Below are 21,587 nucleotides of genomic sequence, written 5' to 3'. Positions count from 1 at the left end.
TGTGCTGATAGATTTGCCAACTTTCAGCTTATTTGGGCCAGCAATTTGACCAAAAATATGGAGAAGCCTGGGGCTTTCAAAGTTTTGGTCTGAGGTTTGGGTTTTGTTTAAAATTGGGTTTCAAAGTGAATATCAGAGTGAGGGCAAGCACCCACAGGAACACGTGCACATCAAAAATGAAACAAGGTTTAGTTGAACCCTCCTAAGACAATCTGCCAAGTTTCACACAGGTCTGATTGCACATTCTTTGGATGCATCATCTTGTCTACCCTAACAAATCATAGGAGGAAAAGCCTCTCTTTCTCTGGGCCAGAGAGCAGAATCAACATTGTGCACCAGGAATTTGGTAAGTTACCCAAAGTAGTTTGTTATTCAAACTGATTATAAAAAGATTAAGACTTAGTTCAGTTTCTGTAATGCATTTAGCTGCTAGCACGACAAAAAAGACTGAAACTAGAGCATTCATGGCAAAAAAAGTTGCTGCTAGGTATGTGTTTGGAAACAAAATAAGAACAAACTCAACCTGTTACCCAATAATATGATGCCAATGAATTCTGATCAATTCCCTGAGCCTAAAAAGTGGAGTTGCTCTTGGTCTCTACTTACGGAGGCATTGTTTAAATTCTCCTTCTTCTCCTTACCTTCAAAGTTCTATTCTATACCTTAGCTATTCCCTCTGTCTTTTAGGGGAAGGGAAAAAAAGACTTTTTTTTCCCCTGTTTTTTCAGTTCCAGGGCTGAGGAAAGACTCAAGATTGATACAGTTCTGAAGATATGGAGCAATACTGATAAAAACATTCTGAAGAAACAGCAGAACAAGGGATCCCTTAAACGTACTTTTATATAGAACACACAGTCTTATGAGAAGACAAACAAGGCACTACAACCTTCACATATTTAAGCCTGCTCTGATGACCACATGAAAAAAAATGGTAAAGGCACAAAAGTCACATTGTCCCGATTAAGCACAAACTCTCACTAAATTCACTGGCAGAGCAATTTTTCTAGGACTGTTAGGATGAGGTCATTCCAAAAAGGAGGCATGTGCTGGAAAGTGGTGTGTGTCACAAAACTTGATTAATGACATAATTTAAAACAATGTTGGGACTTTCCTATACTTTTCCTAGCCTAGAGAGCAAACAGTGAGCATTACTCAATAGCAAGCAAAGCCAAGTTCCCTTCCACTTCAGCTGCAATCAGAAGAAGGAATCAAATTATGATTTTCATCTTCCTTTTTCTAAACACTTAGTTCCCTATTCTCTGGAAATGCCAGAAATCATGCTGGGAGAGGTAAAGAAATGGCAAAAGCAGTTTCTGGGCCAACAGATACTCTCAGTATGAGGATTTGCTCAGAGTAGGGAGGTGTGTGTGTAAATGTCTGTAGAGGAGAGAAGAAATGCGAGTTTAGCTGACAGACTGAAAGCCGTAATCCTCACACTGTTTGGTGTTTGAGCATCTGTATGCCTCTAAGCAGGTGGGTATGTGGGGGTGTGTATGCGTGGGGGTGTGTGTATGTGCAAAAGCAAACTCAACTTATACAAGTAAATTGCCTACTTCCTCACAGTATGCACATGTGTAACTCACTTCCATCTTATTCAGCCTCCATGCTGCAAAGTAAGGTCTTGTTCTAGACGGGAAGGTGTAAAGTTAAACATATTTGCCAATGCATTCTGGCTAACACATTCAAATACTCAAGTGTAAATAAAGTAGTGTTTTAATAGGTGCTAAACAAGCAAATTAAAACCTCAGACTCTCACTTGACCAGTTTAGCACACTTTAAAAGGCAGGGCACCTCTTTGCCTTTCAAGTTTTAGAGACTGCTGATCAGAATGAGTTATCTAGCTCTAATAATAAACCTTTCATCCAAACACAGGTGTGGTGGCCTAAGAGGTACTGATCTACTGATGGATTCCAAGTGTAGGGGGTACAGCCGCCCTGTGAGACTTAATCCAAGTCAGGAAAGACAGAAAAATCATATGCTGTGGGGGTGCAGAGAGCAGGATGTTCCCACCCTGTTAACAGGCAAGGCTACACTTCCCTGCAGCATCACTTTTTGAACCAGGGGGCACGCATAATCCTGACAACTACTGAACTGCTGAAAAACTCAGCATAATGGATTTTGCTTGCTGGATGCATAAATGATCATCTTCAGTATGCACCTGGATGCAACACTGCTAAATAAAACAAAAATAGCAGGAGGTAAATCTGAATAAAACAAAAGGAGAAAAGCAGACAGTAAAGGGGATTAGCGATGATTCAGACAAAAGGAATTATTTTTCTAGGGGTCCAAAAAGTTATTTTTTTCCCAGTCCCCTGTAAGTTTTTACTTTTGCTGCACTTTTGAATCTCCATTTTGGGGCACTAAAATAAAAGCTCTTCTCTTACAGCTTCTGTCCAACAGTTTGTCATCACACTTGTTTATAGTCATAAGCTTTTACAAACCTGACAGAAAATGTGTTTCTTGACAAGATGCAGATGTGGGGGTTTTGTTCTCTAAGGTTGGGATTGTTCCTCTGTGCTAGGACATAACCTGGCTTTATTATTTCAGGGCAGTTCCTAAATACAAGAACAAAATGCACTTGCTCAAAGGGGGCCAACTAGCTGCCCCAGGGATGCTTCTATCATCTTCTTTGCAAAGAAGAAAGGAACTTGAGTTTGGGTAGGTCTACTTTACTTTTTATTGTTAGAACTGGTGGGTTGGAATAGAGACACAGATTAGTAACACTGCTGTGCATTATCTACTAGAAGAGACATAGTCCTACAGTAAAATAAAACAGACAGCCAAACCTTTGCATTTTTCTTCTTTTGATTCCTCTAGATCAGAGAATTCAAACAGAAGAGCCTATTGGTAAGCTGTCAGAGCCTCTGTGTACCCTATCATCACAAATGGATTCCAGACAGTTCATTCTGTGTGAATTTAGGTTTCTCTTTTCTTCAGAGGCCTGATGAACAGAAGTCGCAAAGAAAATAGGATTTGATATCCAAATTGAACTAGAAAGACTAGTATTTTGAAGGCTTGGGTATCATACTGCCTATGAGAGGGATTTGATGGAGCGGAGGGCCTCTCTCCTGCAACCTTTCCATCAAGAAGAAATTGGCTTGTTGATCAGGTATTGGCATGCAGCCCATTTGGCAGCTAACGAATTGAGTCGCTGGAAATTAGTTGAGACACAGGACTTAAGTCAAAATTTGGCTTGGCTTAACTGTTTTTTAAAAAAAAGCCCCACAACCATCGCCAGTGATTTAGAAGAGAACACTTTATAGGGCAGCCCATAGATACTTGTACTGAAGCTTGTTAGGGTTATTATAAACAGATGAAGCAGCAGCCTGTTGTCAAGGGGATCCAGCAGATGCAATACAGGTTGGAGAAGGAAAACCTTGCAAGGCTTTGAGCAAGAGACATTTCTTTTTCTTCTTTTTCCTATTCAAAATGACAGAGCAGAACAACCAACAGTGGCCAGCAAAGTGTTTCAGCTGGACAAAGCAAAGAGGCCTTGCTGTTGTGGCTACGCTCAATGAAAGCTACCACTTTCACAAAGTAAGCATCAAACCACCTCCATATTAATGTAATAGAGTTGCTACATCAAATCTCAACAGCACAGGACTTTAGTTTTTTAGTTTAAAAGCCTTGTGAGAGCTGGGAGGTTGGTAGTTGCCTTAGCTTCCATTTTAACATGAAGCTAAGGCAGCTGCATTTTACTGTGTTCTCTGCTTTAGGACAGTGATAGGCAGGATCAGCCACTTATGCCCTTGGGTGAGGTCTCAATATAGGCTATGATTTCTCCACTGCCATGTTAAAAGCACTCACCCTACCCACATGTAAAGTTATCAAAGCCTGATAAATCTTTATGCCTGAGGAGCACCAGAAGCTGATTTTGTGCTCTCTTACAGCCCATCACAACAAGAGGTAAACGAGGTAAAAAAATTAGGTTTAAGCTAATGTGTTCTACCTCACACATGCTGTGAGGTGAGAAGCTGCACACAGTCAATTTTTTAAATATCGTGAAAGGAAGAAGCACAATCAGCACTTAGCTCTTCAAGAATTCCCAGAAATATCTTCACATCAAAGTAACTGCAATGCAAATTCTTTGGGATAACTTTCTGGATTGTTTTTATTTATTTATTTATTTCATTGGTTTGGTTTGGTTAGGGTTCCTCCCAAAAAGAACCCTGTTTTGTTAGGCGCTACCAAAGCTCTCTGAAACTATAACTTCAGCATAGGGTGGATGCAAAAGTATTCAGCCAGTATAAAAGAGATTCAGAAATTTTTTCATGTAGTGCTTCCTGAGATTGTATCAACTACAGTTACTGCTTCTGCACAATGCTCTTCTAAGTGCTAAAATGAAAAGGTTTCTGTGCTAGTTAGTTTTGTTCCCAGAAGAAGAAAGATGACTTTACCTTCAAAGACAAGTACACAATAAAGTCTCTTAATATTTTTCTATGCCACAGTTACACATAAAACAGGAAGAATGCCAAACCAGGTGATGTCAGATGAATTAGCTGCTTTGAACCAAACAGTTCACATCACTAAAGATAAGAGGAAGCTTAAATTCAAAGTTCAGAGTAGAGGCTGAGATTTTGCCCAACATAAATCAAATTACATGGACGTTCAGAGGGTTGCAAAGACTAAAATCTGATCTTCATAGTCATTACCAGTGTTTGAGAATATCTGCCACAGATTTTTCACAGCAGACTTTGTCTTTTATTTTCCTGAAGCTACATCCTTCAGTGTTGGTGTGCCCTCCCAGCTAGGCAGGTTCAGACCAGGGACTGCAGGGCTCTCTGAGGATTGTCCAAAATATCAGAGAGGCTTGTGTGAGGTGAGACAATGAGGTTTCTGTCCTTACCACTCTTACCCATGTCACATCTGACCGTACGGACGCAAGTGAATTGCGACGAAAGACGAACAACATTACCTCATGGGCTGAGTCCGCAGAGCTGTCTTCAAGTCTTCAACTATTTTATTTTTCATTTCTGTTTCTTCTTCGTCAAAAGCATACAAAGTCTGCATCTGTTCAGAAAATAAGATGACAATTAGGAAAGCTTGAGCTGCCTGAAAGGTAAGAGATAGGCCAAGAATTATGAAAAAGAACTCGCCTGTTAACACAGAGGTGTCTGCCGACCTCTCACCAGGAAAGCAATGCCTCAGCTAGAAAACTGAATCCAGATGTGGCTGTTCATGTGGACTGGCAGCAGTGTATACCACTTTGCCACACTAGCTAAACTAGGCTTCTCAGATTACCCCAAAAAATCACGGTTGCCAGCATGCCCACAGAAAACTGTACCTAATTTGGAACAGCAATCTGCTGTGGTGATCTATGGATGTGTGAAGCAAAGTTTGTAGGGAGAGGCAATATCTTTTATTAGACTGACATGACTGGAGGGATTTGGGGGAGAAAAAAGAAAAAAAACCACAGCAAAACAGACTTATGTGTCAGGTTTCAAAGTATAAAATCTTTTTCTTCAAATGACTACACAGCCTGCAAGTACCGTGAATTACATTTTGTGTACATACAAGTTTGGCTTTTCTTCCCCATGTAAGTATATCACCTGTTTTAAGATAGCGATGTTCCCTACAGACTTTGCCCTTGATAATGAGGAACATTTACTTCAAAAAGTGGAACATCATAAAATCCCTGACCCTGTTTGTTAACAAGTTAACTGAAGCACACGAAGACTAGATTTTTCGCCAGTATGCATCTCGAGATAACTAGAGCTTGCTGTCAACTGGAACTGAAGTTGCTGTGGTCACTGTAAATTAAGCTGGGAGATAATGAGTGGAATACACACAGAAAATATGGTTCTCAAAGTCAGACAAAGCCATTAAAAAAAGTGGTATATCAAAAAATTAGGGTTCCAGATCTACACTCAGCACTACTACAACCTTGTCATGTGAAGCACAACTCTTCAGCACCCCTTACATACATCATTCAGACTCACAAGTCCTATGTGTGACTTTTTAAAAAGTCAAGACTTAACAGTCAAAATTCTTAACCTATAGCTATATCTTCTTAGTCACTTGAACTGTAAAATGAGAGGATAAAGACTCTTTTTGGCAGGACTTCTTGTGGATATCACTCAGTGGTATCTGGAAAGCAGCTCTGAATCCCTTCTCAAATGAATAACCCAATTAAAATAGTATCATCTATCAGGGATCTAATATTATACCTCTCTGTGGTGGAATCTGAGTAGCTACAATTATGGCTCATTACAGCAAAATATTTCAGTCTTTATTTTACTGTTTAGCAAGCACCAAAGAAAACCTTCCAACCTTCCAACCTTCCTCTCACTGGAACTTCCTTTAACCTTCCCTGTCCCCGCCACCAGCCCAACACCTCACTTCTCTTGGAAGTGCTCCCACTTTGCTTGCTTTTGCAAGTCATGTGATGCCAACACATGTCAGATCCTGAGGGTGGTCATTTGGCTACATGCCGTTGCTGTCTTATGCTGAACAGCTGGCATAGGGAGATGTGTTTAACTCTAGGGGTCCTTTCTCTGATCCATGCTTAAGTCAAATTCACTCAGTAACAGAGCAAGCTATTTCCTGCCCTAATGGAATGACAGAGCGCTACTGATGGAAAATGAGCTGATGATGTTTTATCTTTTGCCAGCATCCCCCGACAGCCAGAAACACAAATTGAAATGCTTAAGCCAAGCCATATATGATCCCCCTCTTCGAAAAATAAACAAATCCTGAACAGGCCTTATAGAATCTCAATGGCAGAGTTCTCGGATGTGATTTGGGGCTTGATTTGTATTTTCTTGGGTGACAGCCCATCTGGTCATCTTTCCTTTGGCCCATAAATGCTCCTTTGAAAGGTTCCCATTCCTCCAATGGCTTAATTTCTCCTCTGAGCAATAGTGGGGGAAAAGTAAATGGATAGTAGGAGGGTGCTCAACAGTATTTCATTCAGAGTGAAAAAGGCGCATTTCCAAATGAAACAAATACAAATAATCCTTCCTTTACAACAGAGGGTGATTATGGAAAACCCCTTTTCTAAAGCTGCAGGCAGTCAAGAGCCCTTCATTTTTCACTCCTGTGTATGGCCAGGAACTCAAATCTTCATGCCCTCTCTGAAAACAGACTGGTCATGCATTTGCATTGTGAAATAGCTTTTGCAGCAAGAGTTATAGAAAACATAACTGTCCCTGGGAGACAGAAGAGAGCGAACTGTCATTATCTGATGTCGGATTTCATTAATGTGGCTGACTGATGAACTGCTTTCCTGAAGTACAAACTGCACTCAAGGACTAATGTCTTCTGGGCTCAGGATGCAGCTAGTTATCATCAGTTAACCAAACCTATTAGGAAGGGGAAGCAAAATAGTGCCAGGTCCTTATCTGGTCCCTAAAAAGTGGTATACATAAGGCTTTTTTTTACAAGCACATTTTGTATATTTAAAGTTTTCTGGATTAAGTGTATCACCTGGGAAAGTATAACATCTAGTTACTCGATTTGCCAATTAAAAAGACCCAAGAATTCGTGAAAACAATAATTCATGTGGAATTTTAGGTGTAAAACTTCAGGTAGTGTAAGCAATTATTCTGAAATTTTGGCTGCATTTAAAATGAAACACTTAATTTTTTTCTAAAGCACATATTAATTTCCACACCTTATCATAATGGTTAACCATTCCCCAAAACTGCTGGAAAGGAAAATACAAGGACCATAATGACAGTATGTTGGAGAAAGAGAGAAAAAAAAGAAAAAGGGCATAAACTAGCATCAATACACTGTATAACAGATCTAGTTCTACTTAATAGTCTCACACATGTGAAATGAAAAAGGTAAGAAACAAATAAAATAAATAGTGAAAAGGCAACCTGGATGTTCTGATTTCTCATTATAGTCAGTTGAAATTCAAGGTGCAGCACATTTCTAACTACATTAAGGCTGAACTAAAAGAATATCTATAAATCATAAACTACATATAGATGCAATTTTAAAAAAACTTTTAAGCAAGTAAGTTTAAAGTAACATAAATGTCATCTAACTCAGATGGAAGAGACTGTTATCATCCACCTGCCAAATTCTGCTGAAAGATATATACTTTTAACCTCCTGTGAAGCTGCTCTGCTTTGAACAAATGCTTTCTGAGTCAAGGAAAAGGGCCTTGTTTCAGCTGTATTTATTAATCTTGACCCCTGTCTCACAGTCTCGACCGAGTCATATCTCCAGAAGAGCTGGATCTTCAACTACTGTTCACCTGAAAGTCTCTCTGTGGAAATGCATGCACAGCCAAGACCATAAAAGCAACACAGTGCTGTCAGAACTTTTCCTCCCCAGTAAAGTGAGAGCTGTGTTTATTTGTGCTGCCAAGCAAACATGGGGTGAGGAGGGCAGGAGGAGCACAGGGAGGATATTAACAGGGCAGCTGCTCTATTTTCAAGAAAAAAAATTTTGCGTGTTCATGAATCAGCAGAAGATGACAATGACATTGATAATGGAAACGGTCTTAATTGTGGGTGTGCAACCTGTGCACATCACCAGTACTATTTATAGAATGTTGACATCAGAGGACTAGACAAATTTGGAGGGTCCTCTTTCTAAATCAGACATCATTAGCAGCTGTCCCTTTCTCTTAAGGACTGGTCTAGAAGACAATCTACCAGTGTGCTACTCAGCCCCTTCCTTTCAGTCTGGAGGATGGGACAGTGCCTCCACAGGAATTTCATGCTATGGACTAGTAAAAAGATACAGTTTTGCTGTCATACTCTCTTGTGAAAATTGGGTTTAAAAACTATTAAAATCTGAAAAGTCATAGTAACAGAAACAATTGTGAGAATAGAACTGTGTCTAAAACGCATGGCTTTTTGAACTGGATCGGGACTCTGTGACCTAAAGTGCTTCCTAATACAGTGGTCTAAGGTTACAAGTAGGGTACGTCAAACATGTCAGGAATCACCACACTGCTCTCAAACATAATCTATGAGCGGCAGATATGACGGTAACACTGCAGCGGGTCTTCCGAGAAAATAATTCTCAAGCACAGGAGCCTTGACCTGCTGAAATCCACAGAAAGATACCTAATGATACCAACAGGATAAAGGAGCCATTTCCACGCTATCAGTGAGTAGGAAGAACATTTTTGTCAAGTTAATATATAAAAAAAGAACTTTGTAATTAAACAAAAGGATAAAGAAAAAGATGTGAAAGCCGCATATAAAAAGATTCTTATGCAATGAATTCATAGGGAATGAAAGAATTCAATTTTATTAAAAGCAGGATTTAAGGCATTTGAAACTAACACTGCTGTGATTATTACTACCATTTCAACTATAATACTTCTTGTAATATTTCTAATTAAAATATTGCAATAGCTGATAGTGCCCGAGAGATACAAACTGAAATAGACTAGACAGTGTCAGGAAGCAACATGAAACATAATTTTCTTTCACCTCTTCAAAGTCAACTCCACTTGGATGCAGTTTAAAAATAATAAGTTCTAAAAAACCCACCCCTAAATTTAGAACTGAAATTATATGGGACCCAAAAATAACTGTTTGAAAGTTAAAAATCTCAGAGGTCTAAATAATAATGAATAGAACATGTCTTTTAAAGTGTGTTGGAGCTGGTTCTCAGCTGTATTACTCCAGTTTTCCACTGATACAATTTCTGTGAAAGTCAACTAAGTTTCACCTGCCTAAAAGTGAAGCAACTAAGTAGTAAATCAGAAGTAAGGGTCATAACCCCAGTGTGTCTTCTCAAGACTTCAAGCATAAGAGTAAAATGTGAGTCTTGAAGTCAAATAAAAGGTTATCAATAATTCAGTATTGGCATTCAGGCACACAAACAACATTACCAGGGCTGGTGTTTATTGGTGCTCTTAAAACATGTTTAAAATTAGAAACATAGGCCAAAATATAGACTCATTCCATGGAACTGCTCCAGATTTACAACAGTGGTGTGTATACATATTCACTCCAGGTTTACATCAAGATCATTTAAAGACTAATCCAAAAGTCACTGAAATCAATGGAAAAACTTCAGTAGATTCAAGAGGCCTTGGATCAAGTCCTACCAGAAGTATTTGGCTCAGTGACATTGCAAGGTTTCAGACTAACTTTTTTGCCTTAATGGCCCTTGTAGAGTAAATTTGTTCAGTCAGGAAGTCAAAGCACTGTGTCATGCCAGTCAGTAAAGTTCAATGTCTTTTCTCAAAACAAGTCTATGTTCTTTCTATTCCACTATTCTGTCCCGTGAAAATATGGCATGAAGGTAAGGTGATAGTTTTGTTTATTCATGATTCTCAGTAGAAAGCAGTGTTTCTTTCATCCTCTTACAGTGAGTGATTAGAACTTGTAAATCTTAAGTTGTTTTACTGAGCAAGACATATTTCACCAAGAAAAATGCATCATTATTGACACATTCAACATCCGTTAAGACATTATTTTAATTGAATTATTTTACAGCTCATAACCACAATACAAAAGGTGCAAAGAAACCTTTAGAAATCAAAAATAAAAGCATAAGTTAACAAGTAAGATGTGCTATCTAAGATGCTAGGAACAGAATCCCATTATCATTTCTGCACAACCACCAACTAAAGCTGAGTAGACTCTGTGCATGAGTAACTGGAGGCAAAATTTGACTACCAAAATCAGTAAAAAGATCAAATTTAAAAATGCAAAATCTACCATATCAAAGGGTAATGGTGTATGTAGGTGTTCTGATTCTACTGGATGCTTCAGAGGAAAAGACATTCTATACAGCTAATGAACAAGGAAAAATAAACAAAGTTTACATCAAATACCTTGCTGGTTTGTATCTAATGTCTGAGGTGTTACAGTCTTATGTTCCTCTATTTATATGCTCTTATATAAGTGGATACTTGAATTCTTCTACTAAACTAATAGCCCAAGTGTTATTTTGTAGATTAGTTACAAATCAATTTGAAACCATACAACAAAACTTTACCTAATTTTCAAATAGTTGCTTTTCTGATTCATCAAATAATCTCTTGAATTTTCATTCCAGACTCTAATTTGATTGCCTTCAGAGCTCGGTATTGGAGAAACAAAAACCGGAAATATTTATGGTGCTTTCTAATCTACTGTTCTGCTAGAGCAGGGCTGTTTCTGAATCCACATACTCATCTTCTTTTGAAGTCCTATTTTAAATCAGTTACACATTTGGAACAAAATTCTCCTCTTGGGAGAAACACATCTCTATGATAGGAAATCTTCCCTGCTTTGCAGGGGAGGTAACTTACTGCTGCCATGGAATTGATGCGGTCAATGTAGTAGTCTGGCCAGCTGGTAGCAAGCTTATTAGGATCTTCTTGTTCCTGAAAAGAAAGTTAAGCAAGGTTACACAAGTAGCCTCTACAGGATGAAGTGCCACTCTAGAACCACCTGGGATTCTTCACTTCTCTGCTCTTTACTATGTTATCTCCCCCATATTCTTGTATAATGCACATAGATGTGTGGCATTTATTACAAACATTTCTGAGAGTGTAAAGTTAGCACTGTCACCATGGTGTGTCAGATAAAAGGAATCTCCTTCAGCTAAGATCATTAAACACAGAACAATAAAGTTTGATGGAGAAACAGTTATCTTTGGCATCTAAGCAACAAACCTTAAACATATTATGTTTCCCAGTAGAAGGACAGCCCATTTACAGATCGCAGGTTTATATTTTTTAGCTTTATACTGACAGATCTTATAAATTATTTGGCTTCTTTACTGCTAGGGTGATGTTGGAATTCACCAACAAAGGGGTTTAACATCTGCTATGGAGAAAAAAATCAAGTCATGGAACCTGAAAAGAAGCCAAAAGACTGCATTGTTTTGATGTGCTAAAGAAAAACAGGTCCAGACTGGACATTAGGAAGCATTTCTTTACCAAGTGTGTGGTCAAACATTGAACAGGCACCCTAGAGAGGTGGTTGATGGCTGTTGGTATTTAAAAGGCATTTGGACAATGCCCTTAACAATGTGCTTTAACTTGGTCAACCCTGAATTGGTCAGGCAGTTGGAGTAGATGAACATTGTAGGTGTCTTCCAACTGAAATAAGTCTATTCTATTCTATCTTATCCCATCAAGTTAAGCAAAATGTCAGAACATCCAAAGGAACAAACCAGCATCCCCTCAATTACAGTAGAGTCAATATTAATCCTTCCCTCCCTACCTCACAAATAATCCACCTTAAATCCTCTTCATTAGACTAATCTTAATCAACCTTCTAAAAGAAGGACAGGATCCAATTCTTTCTCGTTCCTTGACTGCTCAATGGAAATGAGATTTCCTTCTACTAAGTCTATTTATTTGTAGATAGGTGTAACAGTCATGGGTAATATAAGGATTGGTTTCTAGGATTCTAATCTCCCATTCTGAACTCCCATTATAATAACTAATATTAAGTCTCCTAGCATATGATAAGAGATTGAACTACTCAACTCATCCTAAAGGTGTCCAAAGACGTATGAAGACTGTGTGGATCTCACCAATGCTGTCTGTGCATGAATGCTAGAAAAGCTACTCTGGAAGATATGCATAACAATACTAAAAGTGTAGGTCTATCAGATCACCTCAGCTATTCCAGAATATTTAATTTAGAGATGAGAAATTGCTCTACGTGCTATTAAGCCACATTCAGAAAACACATTGCTACCTGACAATTTCCTGCCAGGCTACACACCAAACAACACAAGGCAGCAGTTCTGCACAACTCAAAATCTTCATATTTAGAACTAAAAATAAAGTCATGACTGAGATTTTCATCTTTCCCTCTCTTTCTTCCACTATTTTTTCAACATGTAAACTAAGGAAGTATCTCCATTGACCATACTGAAAAGCAGTTTTGTTCTCATCTAGAAAATGACTGCAGAACAGACACATCAAGATAGGTCATAAAACTCTTTTTTAAATCCTTGTATCCAACTGAACAATTAAGAAGAGTAGAAGATCGAAACCAAGTATCATACAGTAGAATATCCCTGTATAAAAAGTATGAAATGCTGGCAAAGTGGTAAGAGATACCAACTACATTCACAGCTGCTATGCCCCCACCACCTCATGAGAATACACTAAGAACAAGGTGACATTTCTCAAATTAAGTGAGAAGTTCTGCTGATTTTCCTTACTTTTTTTCCCCTTTCCTGACCACAACGAGCAGGAATCTGGTGGACCCAAATCTATTTCAAATAGCACATTACAGAAATAGGCAACTCCCTGCCAACAGCCAGTTGGAATTGCCACACAACATGTTATTGGTAACTGCCTTTTGCTGCCCTTTTCTGTGCAGAATAATATCTAGTAGCAACCATAACCCTGACAACAGTTTCACACTTGGCAGACCTTAACCTCCCATGCAAAAATCAATATATGACCTTGACAATGGAAAAATAAATAAAAACATACAATAGATAAATACAGCATCATTTTTATATGATAATCTTATCACCCTCAAAGAGAACAATAGAGATGAGGAGCCAATCTAAAAGAAGTGAAGTAAGGTCATTCTGCAGGGAACCAGGGTGAGCCACTGATCTGAAGGGCAAGGAGTGCTCGTGTGCCCTTCTGAAATTTTTCTCTGCAGACAATTATAAAAGTCCTAGTGACAGCTATAATTGTTTGTAGATTACATGTGACAAGAACATTGTCAGAACATGGAATACATGTATTCTCTATACTTCTGTCTCCATTCTGAATTCCAAGTAAAGAAACAAAGATACATAAATTAAAGAATGCCTGAATTCATCCTTTGTATTCCAAAATAAGCTACAATACTGTTTCTCCTTAAAATTTGTTAGGGAGAAAAATGCATAAATGCTGGAATGGTACAGCTAACATTTCTAGATGTCTGTGTTAGATATACAGGCCGAAAAGCATCAGGATAGATACAACCCAAAAAAATCCGAATTCTGACTAATTTCCTACCTGAACCCAAACCACTAGAAATCTCACAATTAGAACCAAGGACAAGAAGACTCTTATCTCCTAAAGTATATCTGTATATGCAGTTAGCTTGACAATTAAGGCATGGTCCTTGGTATATCCCACATTTGACCATTCTCCATCCACTACAAACCGGTCTGAACTCTGAGTCTGCAAGTCCTATGCTTAGGATTTAATTAAAACTGGGAGAAAATTTGTTTCAGTGGAATACAGTAAGCGTAAGATTTTTTCCTGAATTAAAGCCCAGAGTGAAGATGTACTGCATATTCCTGAGGTTAAAGAAGTTTTAGCAGGTACTTCACAATGCAATTCCTCACTTTCTGAGGTTGTTTGGTCTAGAAGCATACTAAGCAGAAGAGTCCATTCAATCTCAGTGGTATTCTACACCCCCTGCTCACACCAGAATTCTATGGCTGTTAGTATGTGTTTTACTTCACTAGAATAAATGATTATGTACTTACAACCTGGCACTCTATTTCAAATATGAAGTCCCAGAAAGCTCCTTATACTCAGGATGAGCATAGAGATTTTTAATCAGCCCCATGAAGTCCTTAGGTGGCAAAGTGTTATTTATAGCAGTCACCTGGGCAACATTTTGAAAAGAGAGTCAAGTTCACACATGTAGCAACAGAGCAGTTGGAAAAAAAAAAAAAAAAACCAACAAACCAATAAGTGCCTAAATAATGTGAGTTTTGCCCTTGCTAAGAAATTGCTGTACTAGGCTTTCTCTCAGAGAGGGAAAGATGAGCTGAAAACAGAAAGCAATTCAGGGTGTAGTGTGGGGTGCAACAACAGGGTGCTGGGTTTTTTGTGTTTTGTTTCTAATATATTCAGGGGTTTGACCCTCAAATAAAATCTCAGAGAAAACTGCAAAGCAAAATGATGATAATGACAAAACCCTCCCCTTGCAGCAGGAGACACAGAGAAGGAAAAAAAAACCCCCAAAAAAAAAACCAAAGGAAAAATAATGAGGCTCTAATATATAAAGCCACATAGGTATCAAAAGCTGGAAACAATAACCCATCTGTATAAGGGAAAACATTAGCTGAAGGAATCTATTAAAGCAAAGCCTTCTTTTAGCTCCTTGAATAGTGTAAATATTGCATTAAAAAACAGGCGTCAGCTTGTGGACTTTATAAGGGGCCATATCATTCTTCACTGGAGTAACAACTATGTAACTGCTGTGAAAACAGGATCTTGATACTATACAAGCCTGCAATATAGCCAAGGTATTATATAGGCTTTGACACTAATTTGGACAGGCTCCATGACTTGGTGGAAAGTGGAACTTATGACTTCATCTCAAATAGGACTTAATGGAGTTCTGCAAATATTTGGACCATCTGAACCAATCAAAATGAAAGAAAATAAAGCAAAGAATTGTGTGCACAGCTCAGCTGATCCCAAAAATCTTTTTGCAAATCCTGGGAGACCTGATCTATCAGGCAAGCTGTTTCTAGAAAGCAGAGACTTTTAGTGGATGCCATGTCAGTGGGACAAGCATTTGCAATAAGAGACTTAAGCAAACATTATGGAGCACTGCCTTTGTTGCAAAACATTTTAACAAGTACCAAACACTAGTGTTACAAAAATCACGTGGAAATGCCAGATATGCATGGCTGAGTGGATCAGAGAAATGAAAGACACTGTTTATATGGTGAGTGTTTCTTTCAAGATGGTTTCAGTCTTGAAAGAAACAGCACAGGAAAAGCCTGTACAGTAACTGCCTGCATTGAAGCTCTTTTGAGGTGAGCACTGGGTTTCAGTTTCCAGTGATGACACATTGCTGTTTTACTCTGCAGCAAAATGACTGCAAAATGCCGAGAAGTTCTCTAGAGCATGTCCTGAAAATCTGAGCACATCAAAGCATTAATAAATACATTAACAAAATTAGTAAGACTTTACAAGTCTTCCTTCCTACAGGTGGAGACAAAGAGGCATATATGGTGACATGGCAATTAAAACTCATCCAGGAAAACAAATTGTCAGAGTTAAGAACACTGCTCTGACACTGAATCCAGCACTTTCTCATTTCCACCCTCATTTACACCAGGGTGCTTTTATTCAATGTAGACAATTACCAGCTCCCTGAGATCAGCAGATGCTTGCCATCCCTGGGTGTCCAACCACTACACGGACTTTGCCACTACCTGCACACACACCCATGTGATAAATTTCCAGGGATGATGACTCAAGAAGCCCTTCTAACGTGCATACTATAAAATAACACTTCCTCCCTGAACAGATGCATCAAGAAATGCATCATGTGTTATGGATGTCATAGGAAAAGCATGGGTACTATTGTGATGACATCTATTCATCAACAACATGACTTCCTTCTCAAATATGTCTCTTCAAAACAGCCAACAGTTGTTTTACACTGTTTAGAACAGAATGGGAACAAGCCATACACCTGATGCTGGGAAATGTGGTTTTAAAACCTTTCTTGGACAAGAAGCCATGATATTGTTCATTGGACTCCTCTCTATATCAATAAAAACAGTGTGCAAACACAGATGAAGAATAGGAAATGAGGTTACTGTAATATAAATTCCTGTTCAAGTTTGTTCACTGCATCGTGTCCAGACACTGTATGCTCAAGTTTATACTTAGGTCACAAAGAATTGCATTTTCTTCCAAAAGCTACATTAAGGTTACTGTGATTCCTCCTATCAAAAGCCTTCATGCATCATTCTAGTACATCACAGAGCTGAAAGAAAGGTTATTTTCCCTGGTCTGAAGGGTCAGCATCATCACATACAGTTCAGAAAATACAAATCATAGAGTTCAAGTCATTACAAGAAATATATATGATTGAAGAAAAAGTGAAATATGTTATTTATCATAATGAGTAAGCCCCTGTAGTTATTTTTTTCATATTTCCCATTAAAAAGCAATAGCAATGGAAATCCTGATTATAAATAGCTGGGTATTTTTCAGGTTTTTTGTTTTGTTTTGCTTTGGTTTGTTTGGTTTGGTTTATTTTTTTTTAATGCCAGTTCACTGAAACTTTAACATGACTTTCATCAATTGAGATGAAAGCTTTGCTGGACAAAGATTCTCTGTTTCTGATTGAAGCCCTCCCACACTCTTCACAATAACAGCTGAGCTGGTAAAATGTTCATCTGAGATGTTTAGGATTCAGTCTTGTGTCTGTGTTCTGTTTCAAAGTGACATGCATGACCCTTGCTCTTCACATGAATATTCTGTCCACTAAAAATAAGGTGGAGTTTTTGTTTGCTTGAAGGCTGGAAGATGGTTATCACTGGTGCTTGTTTTCCCACAAGTGCTACTCTTTTCCCTTTAGAGACTTAAAAACTCAACTCCTGGCATCATCTGCTATTAATGCTGAATACAATACAATCTTGTAACACCTGGTACTATGCACTGACAAAGGTCCTTAAAGAAATTAATATATTGGGTTTTTTCAGCAAGATCAGCAGAAACAGGGAAAATGGGATGCAGACAATTACACAGTTCCCAGTTACACAGGAAATCTGTAGCACAGCCAAGAATCAATCCACACTGAAATTGTACTGCATTCCCATCCAAATCACCATTTTCCCTTTTTTAATGACTGACCTACTGACTTTTCTTCACTTTAAGGAGTTCAGCTTTCAAAGAAACATTTACTTGTTCATTAACACACTGTCCATTCTACTGGCTATATCTCAGTTCTGAGCAGCCAAAGTTTCACAAATAAAAAGTAGTTTTATTAAAAGACACAAAATGTGTTTGATCTGCTGTGGGATGAAATGCTAATCCAGAAGTGGAGCTAAAATACATTTAAGCTTTTCAGACAGTTTATGCCTCCAAAAAGCCAACCATGTCCCAAGAGATGCTAATTTTGAAACAGGACAGACCAAAGGACTGAGCCATTCACTAGACAAATGTGGTCACTGTTCCATTTCTCAGACTCCATGACTAGCATTTACACAAACATTCTCAGAGTTTGGGGAAGGAAGCTATATCCAACCCTTTTGAGCACAATTTACCCATATTGAGAAAAACAAACATTACTTCTCTCCCTTGAATTAAGCTATTGATGTGCAGATAATAATCCTTATGCCACAAAAGCAGTCTACTGTATAACTTATTAAAAGAGAATATTCATTAATCACCAGCTGGAGCATGCAACTGAGTAGTTTCTAATTGCCTCTCACAATGGTCAGGTATAGCCATACATGCTTCCAGTTCACTGCATTATGACACAGGGATATTTTACCTAACAGACCACAGGATGTTTTGTGAGTTTTTTTAATTTTTTTTGCTTCATTTAGCCTCAGCTCTGTCCTGCTGCTAGTAACTTGAAAGACCTAATAATGACCTCTGAAGCTGGTTACTAACCAGCCTTTCAGAAGAAGAATCAAAGGCTTCGTATTATTATTTATATTACAAAATGCCTTATAATGTTGAGCTGTGGAACTCAGTGTCAAAAATATAATAAAATTTAAAAGCACAAAAGTGAAAAAGGGATAGATTTATGAACAATGAGGATTCTTTCTTAGAAATAATTTCCTAATACTGAGAGAAGCTTCAGTGATGCTGAAATCCTTAGCCTTTAGAAATCAAAATGGACTATCAGTCATTTTTGAAAGATGGTTGGCTCTACCACAGCTGAAAAACTTTCCAGTCAAGTTAAACTTATGCTTTGTTTTGAATTGATTATGCTATCCCTCACTTTTTTTGCTTACCAAGCACCCATAGATATAGAATCTCCAGAAGCTGTACATTGTATACACACACCATGTGCCATTTCCAATCTCCTCTAATACTCAAAACCACTTCAAATTAATTATTTCTAATTAGTATCATTCTAAAGGAGATGAAGACCATGCTTTTATTTCTTATCCTCTAGAAAACATGTGAGATCCATTGCATATACATATAGAGATAGTTACTCACAGAAAATAGACTGGAATGACATAACTGGCAGGCAAAAAGGTTGCCAGTACAGCATTATGAGCCAAAGAATTAATGTTTTCTGAAATTTCAGAAGTCTCAACCACTGATTTTAATGTATAACTTTAGTGTTTAAACCAAGAATAAGTTTTATAATAAATATGTCTGGTACAAGACTTACAATAGATTACTGATGAAGAGAGTCCCATTTCAAGGAACTTTCTACTGTAGTAGGATTGCATTGTACACTTTTGGTTTTAAGATCCTGTCTTCTCTTTTTTTGGCTTTTTATCATTTTCCTTAATATAGACAGATGTAAACTTGTTGCCAGCACTGACTGCAGCAGCCTCTTCTTACATTTACAGATCATACAAGTCTGTTTGTCCCTCTTCAAATATATTTAGCCCTGCTATAGGATGGGAATCACACCATCGGCAGGCATTAATTTAGGTCTATAATATGTGCAGTGACCAAGAGGATAACTTGTCCCTACATTTACAGAACTACTTAATTGAACAGCTGAGACCACACTGAATTATCCAGTGATTTCAGCCCTCGGGACAAAGCTTACTTGCCAAATTGAAGTCTACCAATATTACACATTGTTCCTCTGCTGAATGTTTAACTTCTGTCATGGTAGTTGGTCTCTTGTTGGGTAAGTTCTCCTGACCCTGTTGCTGCCTAAAGATCATTCTGTCATATTAACTGAAGTCCATACTCATGTGTAATACCTTTTATGTGCTCTACTTTGCACAAGTCCCAAATCAACCCATATTTTGCAGTTGACAAGTGTGTAATCTAAATAATAAGCTGTCAAATAAGGTGATCCATGAATACCCTGCACTTCCAATGAACAAGTTCTCAGAAGCCTATCTTTCTTCAGCCCATTCTGTATGCTTCTTTAGAAGATGAAGGGAAATGCCCACTATGGAGGATCCTACCAGTCAGGAGATTGATTCATAATCTTTCTACTCAGGGGGTCTTCAGGAGAAGACAAAACATTTCTCATGGACATGGCTGGCTCTCCAAGTGTGTGGTTGTGGACTTAGACTGTATTTCTGAACCACAGCTCTGTCCCTACAAACCTGCAGCAAGCTTGAGGTCAGGGTCAAGGTTCTGCAGTCACTCCTGTGGCAGGCGAAGCCAAGAATCTGTCACTATCCCAACAAATCCTAAGAAGCAGTAGCAGGACATACTCTATTGTTTCACTAACATCCAAGCTCTGCGTTGTCCCTACTACTTTTCAGTCTGTGTTATATATAAGTAGTGTGTGTATGTTTCCATGCTAGCATTAACCCTGTTCAGCTTACAGTCAACATGCTGTGGATACAGCAGGGACAGAAAGGAGCTTTTGCCTTACTCATCTGCCTTACCTTGTCCCCTTTCCAATAGCACTATTTTCAGCTGTATCCCCGCCACATTAGAATGTTGCCACTTGGACTGTCTCCCTCCTCACTTCCTTTCCTCCTCCTCTGGGCATTCTTTAGGCAATGTGAAAAGCCACAGAAGGGCTGTGGCTGTGTAACTGAGACTCTTGTCTCCCACATGCCTGCGCTGCAAGTTTATCTTTTTCTCCTACTGTTTACCTCCAGCAAGCAATCACTTACAAACTTCTGTAAATAAAAAGAAGTCACCTACCATTCGTGGCAAACAGCCTGCACGTTGCTTGATGATGGGAATGAAACGTCACTATCTGTGCTCAAATACAAATGGAACTACCTAGGACACACCTATCTAGAGCCAGCAGAGATATTTAGGACAAGTCCTTCTGGGAGCATATGGAGAATTTGTTAACACCGAACTCTAAAAGGTGTCTCTTCATTGTTCATAACATGTACATTGTCTGTTTTATCAGTGATGCACACTGCTTCTTGCTTTAGTTCACTTCTGCTCTGGGTCCTTTACCAAGTGTGATGACAGATGGTCAGAGCAGCCACGTATTTTCCATTTTTCTTCATCATTTAACCCATCACTATTGAAAAAACAGCAAAGTTAGGAGTTGTTGGACAGGTGAACAAAGGAAATAAATACAGTCTGACAGGCACACAGCTTTTAAGCTGCTAGCTCAATATTTGAGTGTATCACTCAGTTCCTTTGTCTACCTCTGCCCATTCCACAAACTCAGGTAAAACTGTTTCAATGAGCCTTCATTTCTCTCTCCTATTACATCTACAAAATGTCTGGGATGCCAGGTGCCTTTCAACAGATGACTGAATATCATGGAAAACAATGTGATTTTCACCTCAATTAAGGTGCGCAGCTGAAACTGTCACATGTGACCACAATGAAAACTAAACACCTTTCCAGAACTGTAGAAGAAAATTTCTTTCTTTTTGTTCATGACTGTCACTATATCCTGGCAACAATTCTTTAATGTGCTCATTTCTTAACTATTCACTGAAAAGAGAGGAATTGAGCAACTCTTCCTGCTCAGTATTCACTGTTTTTTTTAAGGGTGGTGGACACAGTGAAATTCAGAATACGGAGAAGAGTGAGCCCTGGTCTGTACCAAACTTGCTTCTCACATACCAGAGAAACTTATCTATTCTTTGCTCTTGCTTATCCACGGAAGACTAATTTGAACAATGAAAACTGCATTGTATGGAATATATATTACTACTATTTTTGCACACCGTCAGCAGGACTGACTCATATTTGGGTTGTGGAGACGCAGAACTTTTGCAAGAGGACAGACAGCACATAATCCAGTGGCAGCAACTAAATCACACAATCAGCATTTACACGTACTTCCCATATAGCAGAATGGGATTGCTCACCATTATTT

At 38.5% G+C, this 21,587-nt stretch overlaps 1 protein-coding gene across 4 annotated transcripts in view; it reads right to left on the bottom strand.

The window, feature by feature from the left end:
* The window catches only part of DAAM2 (dishevelled associated activator of morphogenesis 2), a 221,977-nt gene that overhangs the window by 66,560 nt on the left and 133,830 nt on the right, over positions 1-21,587 (bottom strand). For all 4 annotated transcript variants that reach the window (XM_027681762.1, XM_027681761.1, XM_027681764.1 and 1 more), the window contains 2 exons: positions 11,213-11,287; positions 4,916-5,010 (listed from right to left, as the gene is read on the bottom strand). In XM_027681762.1, the coding sequence (XP_027537563.1) occupies positions 4,916-5,010; positions 11,213-11,287 (170 nt within the window). The remainder of the gene's footprint in view (positions 1-4,915; positions 5,011-11,212; positions 11,288-21,587) is intronic.

This window comes from Neopelma chrysocephalum, unplaced genomic scaffold (assembly GCF_003984885.1).
Source record: "Neopelma chrysocephalum unplaced genomic scaffold, ASM398488v2 Primary Assembly neopelma1_61b, whole genome shotgun sequence".
Classification (NCBI taxonomy): Eukaryota; Metazoa; Chordata; class Aves; order Passeriformes; family Pipridae; genus Neopelma; species Neopelma chrysocephalum.
This window is presented reverse-complemented; position numbering and strand designations above follow the sequence as displayed.